The sequence below is a fragment of the Xiphias gladius genome, chromosome 2 (assembly GCF_016859285.1).
Source record: "Xiphias gladius isolate SHS-SW01 ecotype Sanya breed wild chromosome 2, ASM1685928v1, whole genome shotgun sequence".
NCBI classification, from domain to species: Eukaryota; Metazoa; Chordata; class Actinopteri; order Istiophoriformes; family Xiphiidae; genus Xiphias; species Xiphias gladius.
The window spans coordinates 16,654,092-16,661,131 of record NC_053401.1 but is presented as its reverse complement, the minus strand read 5'-3'; the positions used below and the strand labels follow the sequence as shown (position 1 = coordinate 16,661,131).

Below are 7,040 nucleotides of genomic sequence, written 5' to 3'. Positions count from 1 at the left end.
GGATACAATATTTCTATACCATACAGCAGTGTTTGGCAGTTTAGTTTGTCATTGCAAACATATTCATTTTTGAGATTGTATCCAATATATCACTGTTAGGTGCTCCATATTGAGTTGCAGTGACCTTACATTTTTTTTTACTATGGACTTGATCATGTAGTTATACAGTATTTATAGAGGGAATGATGGGCTATATTTTGTTGTATTTGCACTGTATCTGACCTGATTATTATAACAAGACAAGTGCTTGATAGGACAGTCAACAGGTCTATATCTTGGGATATCGTGATGAGTTTTCATGAGAGGTTTCATTTGAGTTACTTGAAAAGCCTTAAGGAGAATCAGTAAGACATTTCACAATACAGTATGTGTTTCTAGATTTTGTGTAAAGCAGTGAAAGGGCTATGGTCTGCTGAGCTGAAGAGGTACCACAAAACGAAACAAGAATGTAGATCCAACCAAGTCAGGACTGTCTCACAGCAGAATCAGTGTGTTTGTATTTGTGATGGTGTTGAGATTTGGCAGTGGTTGGACTACAAGATTCCCATGACGTACACAATGGCAAAATACTGAGCATGTGTGCGTGTGTGCATGTGTCTTGTGAAAAAGAATGAGTGTAGCCCCACAAGCAAGGGACTTCAATGGTGCAATAATACGCAGTTGTGGAAGCTTAATAATGTTTGTGAGAGTGTGTTTGAGACAGGTTTCAGTCACAAAATAACATGCTGCTCTCGTTACTCTTTGTGCATTAATTATCATAAATTAAGAGAGATAATCCTCTTTAATTCAGGCAGGAGCCTTGTCTCACTTGCTGGACAAACATTTTTTTCAGAGGCTTGTTACAATATCCTCTCTGCTTCTGTGCTTCCAGGATATAAGCCTGTGTGTGTGTGTGTGTGTGTGTGTGTGTGTGTGTGTGTTTGTGTGTGTGTGTGTGTGTGTGTGTGTGTGCGTGTGTGTGTGTGCGTGTGCGTGTGTGTTTGCTCTGTGTAATTACAGACAAAAATAAAAGGAATAGAACAAAAAAAAAAGAATGTTACTGGAAAAAATGCTCTCTTATTGAGTCTTATATAACAAACAAACACACACACTAGGATTCAAACACAATTTCATACACACACAGCTTTTTTTGACCTGAAGCCAAATGATACGATGAGATTGTTAAAAAAAAGGAAATTAAAACAACGTCATCTCATCTAAACACACATGTTCACACACAGAGTTACTGTCTGCTATTACAGGTGAAAAGACACAAGCTGTGTGATGAACGATCACAGTGCACTCGTATCCTGCAAAATATCCTGAGCTTTTTCAGATCCTGTTACTGTTGAAAGCTGGTTCAGTTTACCCTGCACATTAGCAGTTATGGATTATGGATTACACGTCTGCTCTCTCTGACTTTGCATTCATACCAAGAGTGGAACAAAGTCAACAACTCATCATTTAGATCAACCACTGTCAAGTATTAGGTCCTGCACTGTCTATCATACACAATATCTTAGAGGGTACTGATCAGATTTTGAGGAAGCTTTGGGAAAAGATGCAGACCATAGCTTCTTTCCATCATTTTTAACTTTACACTGGTTGTTCTAAGGGTGTTAGGACAATTCATTTAATTGTCTCTATGACATGTAGACTAAACCCGGTGTTTCTGAATTGCGTTTGACAAAGCAAAGGGTCTTAATGACTCAAAAACTGCAGTGGTAGTCTTAAAGAGAGTTTTATTATTTTATATTAGCTGTACCACTATCAATACCAATATTATGTTATAGGTAAGGTTACTCATCTTGAGACTATGAACACCAAATTAATGGCAATCAACCAACCTGACCATCTTCAGACCCAACTGCTTACAGAGCAAAAAACGGAAAGGGATACACAAGAATATAAAAAATAAAAAAAACCCCATATAGACCACTTAATACCACTCTGGTTACCATTAGATATAGACCAATTAAGTATCTTGGAGACATCTTCCAGTGAAGTGTTTGCTGACAAATAGTTTCTTTCTCTAAAAGTTCAACTGAAGAAGTCATCAATAGACATTTGAACAGAAGGGAAAAAAAGGGACAAAAAAGCCCCAAAAAATGCTGCAATTGTCCTTAAAATATTTTTCATTTTAATCCCTTTTCATTTATATCCACCTTATGTTTTTTTTCTGTGCATATGTGTGTGTGCAATGTATGTGCCTTAACCCCTGTTGCCATGACAGTGGAGGCCATTTCCGAGTTGCCATTGATTGACTTCCAGTGGTGGCAACTGGAGGTCAGTATTCTGGACACTACTGGGTGTGTGTGTGAGATGCCATCAGTGGTCGATTCCTGCCATTGAGTGACATAGCTCTGCGTGTGGCTTGTTAGTCCTGCACATGTATGGTGTTCAGATAAATATTGTAGTTAATTAATGGCAGTGTGTGTGTGTGTGTGTGTGTGTGTGTGTGTGTGTGTGTGTATGTGTGTGTGTGTGTACATGCATGTAAATGTGTGTGTGCAGAAAGGACAGGTCTGTGCAAACTAAAGAGTTTTAAACTCAACACAGTGTACGCTAAAGTGGTGAAGCCTACTATTATCTGATGTATGTTTAAATATTAGCTTAAAAACACTGTAGCCAAGGATGTACTGTAAACACATACCATAGATGTTAGTGTCTGTTGTTTTCTCACTAGTTAGCAGGCTGTCTGACCTACAAGCCACTGTAGAAAGAAAATGTTCGTTTAGAGAATCTAATCCCTGTAGTATTCAATAAACTCTTATTCTTGTAGATCAGTTTTTCCATTAAGGATCATCCCTCTTACAAAAGCACGAAAAATACAAGAAATAAAATATCCTTGAATCTGACATGCTGTGGAGAGTAGAGTAATGTCATGGTTGTAATCTGTCATGTGCCAGCTTCAGAATACAGTAAGAGCTGCCTGCCTATATTTGTGTATATGTGTGTGTTTCTGAGAGTGAAACTGAAAGTGAGCAAGAATGTATGTCTTTAAGTGTGTGTTTTGGCCTTTTTAGAGAGTATGTTTTTCTGACTGTTATCTGACATTTACCTTCCTGGCATACACTACACATCTTAAAGTCATATGACTCATCTCACACTTGAGACACTCTACTTATCACATGAACAATGAAGGTTACCACCCATTGCAACATTTTACATTATTCTATTTTGAACCACAATATCTCTAATTATCAACTTCTTAAGAGAAGATGCCTTCTTGCCCTCATAAATACTGTACATTACTGTACAAGTAATGGAAAATTCCTATCCCAAAGTCTTCACAAAGCCATATTCCAATTACTCGTCTTCCAACCAACAGTGCTAAACCAAAGTAATATATTATTATATTATATATATTTAATTTAGCATAAAATCCCCAAAATGGAGAGGCTGAAACCTGAAAAAACTTGGCATTGATTCCACTGATTCCTGATGATACCTGTTGATCGATTAGTCGGCTTTCAGCTTAACTTTAACTAATAACGTAATTCTCAATATAACATGTTTCATGAATCTTATTATGGTTATTTGTCATTTGTTTGAAACATACTGTGTAGTTTAATAGAATTAAACTGTGACCCATATGAAACACTACGGACACTTGTGAAGATACAGTATTTTCCATGAAGAGAATTGAATATGACATTGTAACCACTAAGCAAATGTTGAACAATGCTGAATAAATGTTGTGGCTGAATGTTAGTATGTTTTAATGTAGAGAAATATGAACAATCCTTTAAAGGGATGCTACAGTAGATAATAATAAACCACTCCCTCTCATCTGCTGCGTCCTTTCAGTCGGGTTTTATTATGGCAGCTCGAGGAAAACACAACTTACATAAGACGCCACATGGTTTCAAAGACGTCGTCTGGAGGAATTATATTTAATTTTAGCGTTACTTATGTATGTTAGCTATATTTATTCAAATATAACCTAAAGAGTTTCAAACGTGTCACTTCAGCTTCAATTATTGACGAACTGCGCCATCACCTGGTACGCTTTGCTAATCACGTCTATACGTCATAACGCAGCGACAAGGAAGTGCTATTGTGCGCGTCCTTCACTTTGCTATGTGGTACTGTAACTAAGTCGTTACGAAAGTCTTGTTTTTGTAGTGTAGCAACAGTATTACGCTGATTTTTCAGGATTATGGAGTGACAGGAGCAAAAAGCAGCGTTGGTCAGAACGAAGAAATCCTCTGGGAAGTTTTAACCTTTCATTAAGTGAGTGAGAGTTGAGTTTAATATGAGTGAAGTCATCTACTCTCAGTTTAACTTTTAGATTACTGAAAGCAGTCTAATGTCAAACTGGACCTAATGCAGTGGTGCAAAGTAGGTATTGGTCTATTGAGGCTGATGTGAGGACATAAATTCACAGTATAAAAATACAGAAACTAGTGTAAACCTGATGAAATATATGAGGACAGTGTCTTCTCAAAGTGTAAATACATAGCATAAAGCAGCAACAGTTAAAGTAATGAAATTACTACAATGAGAAGTTTAAAAGCATAGGTTAGTATATTTCTGCGTAGAGTACCTGATTGTCGTTGATAATGGTGTTTTTCTACAATCTTCTTACAGCAGCAGCTACTGCAGCTCCTGTTTTAACTCATCCTGCCTTCTCATTTGTGAAATCTCTGTAAGAGTCAAGTAGCAATGACAGCTCCAAGTTCAGCAGAGAGGAAGGCCTGCTGGGATGCCAGGGACAGGCTGTGGAAATGTCTGGATGACAATGATGACAAAGCTGCATCATGCCAGAACTTTCAAAGCGAATTTGAGGCGAAATGCCCCACTCAGTGGGTAAATTATCCCCTCTTCTTATCCTCTTTGAATATCGAAGTCTGGGCTTTAAATTTAGTAAAGACCTTGAGGTCAAAATAGAAGAAATCGGTACTGTGAACAGTACATCAAACGCCTTGAAATCCTTTTTGATTTAAGAGCACATGTTAACTAAATGATAATGATAAAATTGGGCTGTGTGCAGTTTCAATAGAATATTTCAGTATTGTTGTTCATCTTTTGTTTTCCTTGGCAGGTAAAATATTTCATAAAGAGGAGAGACTTCTTGAAATACAAGGAGAAGATGCAGACAGAAGGCTTCACACCTGCTGAGGGTCCCCAGCAGCCTTCCTAACAGCTGAACAGCAGCTAGTGAAAATCTGCAGACTGACTGACTTTAGCCTGATTCAGACCAAGGCCAGAGGTGCAGGACATGAAGAGCAGTTTTTTAACTTGATTGTGGATAAGTCCCCTTTATCATTATTTGTACAGAAACATAACTTGCATTAGGATACCATGCATATAAATATCTCCAAATGGCAGCGAGAACGACCTGTTTGAAAATTGTTTGAGCTTCCATCCCCAGAAATATGTGCTGTCAGCTCATGTTCACCAACCCAGCTGGTCTGAAATGCTTTGTAACCAAGGAAACCAGAAGGAGAAAAGAGAGAAAAGATCCACAGTTAACGAATCCAGTCAGCTCACCTGAAAATTACATGTAATGTTGTCATTGTGGACAAACTTAAAATGTATTATTTACAATTATCTTGTAATAATTATGATAATGGAGCCTTTAAACTTATTCACACATACAGTACATGCACACAAACACTTATCGTAATACTGTCCAAGATGATTTTTCTGTGATTTTGTTGCTTGAAAGCAAAACCTCCTCTCCATTTCTGTTAGCAGCCATTGTATTATGTGTCTAGAGCACAGTGTGTTCTTCTGTTCTTTGGGGTGAATTAATTTTTTTTTTGCATTCAAAGCAGTCACAATTCTTGATCAATTAAATTATACTAAGGTGACAAAAAAAATGCAGGCTGATCTTTACTAATCGCTGATTCTTATTTTGTAATTCCAGAACAGTGCCTCGTTAGGCAAAATCTCAAAAGTCTGACGTTTGTGAATAAATAAAATAAACTCAGTGTTTTTAGTGGTTTTATTGTAGTCCATGTATAAGGTTGTATCATCCTAACTCTATTTTGTGTCTGAGTTGGATATCAAAGAAACATCAAGGTATAACATATAATTTAGGAATATTACAGCTCATTTGGAAACAGGCAAAGGCATATTATCTTTATATTACAAATCTTTATGTATTTACAAAGGAGTGTGGCCCCTGGGTCAAAGGCCACTGTTGCACACCATCGAGATGTATGAAACCTTCAATAGAACTGAATAAATTACGAAAGTAAAATGTAGGTTTCTGATTCTGCCTAAACTAAGGCCTATATTTTTAATGTAGTGATATAAAAAAGCCACAAATAACATTTAAAATTTGTGTAAAGGCATACATTTACACAAATTAGGCATACCTCTTACATTTTTGCACAGTACAGTGAATGTTATGCGCCTTTTACATCAACAGACAACAGTTTCTGTGATTTACAGCTGACAGAACAAACTACTACACCATACAAACCTGTGCTCACTCACTTTTCTCTTTTTATTAAATGCTTGGGATGCTGGATTGAAAATAACTCAGAACTTGCAGAGAGACTGCAGTCTCCCAAATATCTCTCTCTCATATATATATATATATATGAGAGAGAGAGAGAGAAATTACTGTAGCTACCAATACTTGAACTTCATTTTCATGGTTAAAAATAATTATATTGGCATAACTCAAGATATCAGCTGGTAAAATTTTCTCAGATTTCTTGACTTCAACATCTCATTATGAAGTTTCCAGATGTACTCAATATGACAGAAAAGCAGCATCTGGCAATAAGGCTGAAGATAAAGAAGTAATTAAAGAAAGCACAATTAGGGGCATTGTTTGTAGAGTCAAAAGCACCTTGCCGAACACAGAATAATGTCAGGAGTGTGTCCAACCTCTCAACCTTCCAGCCTGAAAGATATGAAGAAATATGCTATATGCTAGAGAGAAGCTCAGAAATCAAGTCAGTATAAAAAACATCATGATGTGATTAGGCAACCAACCCCCGACCTTTTATATCTTACATACAGTTCAGTAAACATTCTTGATATTTTAATGGAGTCAAGTGCAGTCATATAGCTCAGTAACGAGCAAGTAAACTATTGCT

At 36.9% G+C, this 7,040-nt stretch overlaps 1 protein-coding gene across 3 annotated transcripts; it reads left to right on the top strand.

The window, feature by feature from the left end:
* The first annotated feature begins 4,022 nt into the window (after positions 1-4,022).
* On the top strand, positions 4,023-5,917 carry LOC120798950 (cytochrome c oxidase assembly factor 6 homolog). 3 transcript variants are annotated; one of them, XM_040143756.1, is made up of 3 exons: positions 4,023-4,215; positions 4,636-4,791; positions 5,027-5,917. In XM_040143756.1, exons 2-3 carry the CDS (start codon positions 4,648-4,650, stop codon positions 5,123-5,125), a joined length of 243 nt encoding a protein of 80 aa, XP_039999690.1. In that variant the 5' UTR covers positions 4,023-4,215; positions 4,636-4,647; the 3' UTR covers positions 5,126-5,917. The 3 variants fall into 3 exon arrangements, with proteins under 3 accessions (XP_039999690.1, XP_039999697.1, XP_039999683.1); XM_040143763.1 differs by having other exon boundaries at positions 4,576-4,791; XM_040143749.1 differs by having other exon boundaries at positions 4,573-4,791.
* Positions 5,918-7,040: the final 1,123 nt, after the last annotated feature.

Coding starts and splice junctions, on each gene's coding strand:
- LOC120798950 (XM_040143756.1), top strand. CDS start 4,648: ATGACAGCTCCAAGTTCAGCAGAGAGGAAGGCCTGCTGGGATGCCAGG. Junction 4,792..5,026: donor CGAAATGCCCCACTCAGTGG/GTAAATTATCCC, acceptor TTTCCTTGGCAG/GTAAAATATTTCATAAAGAG.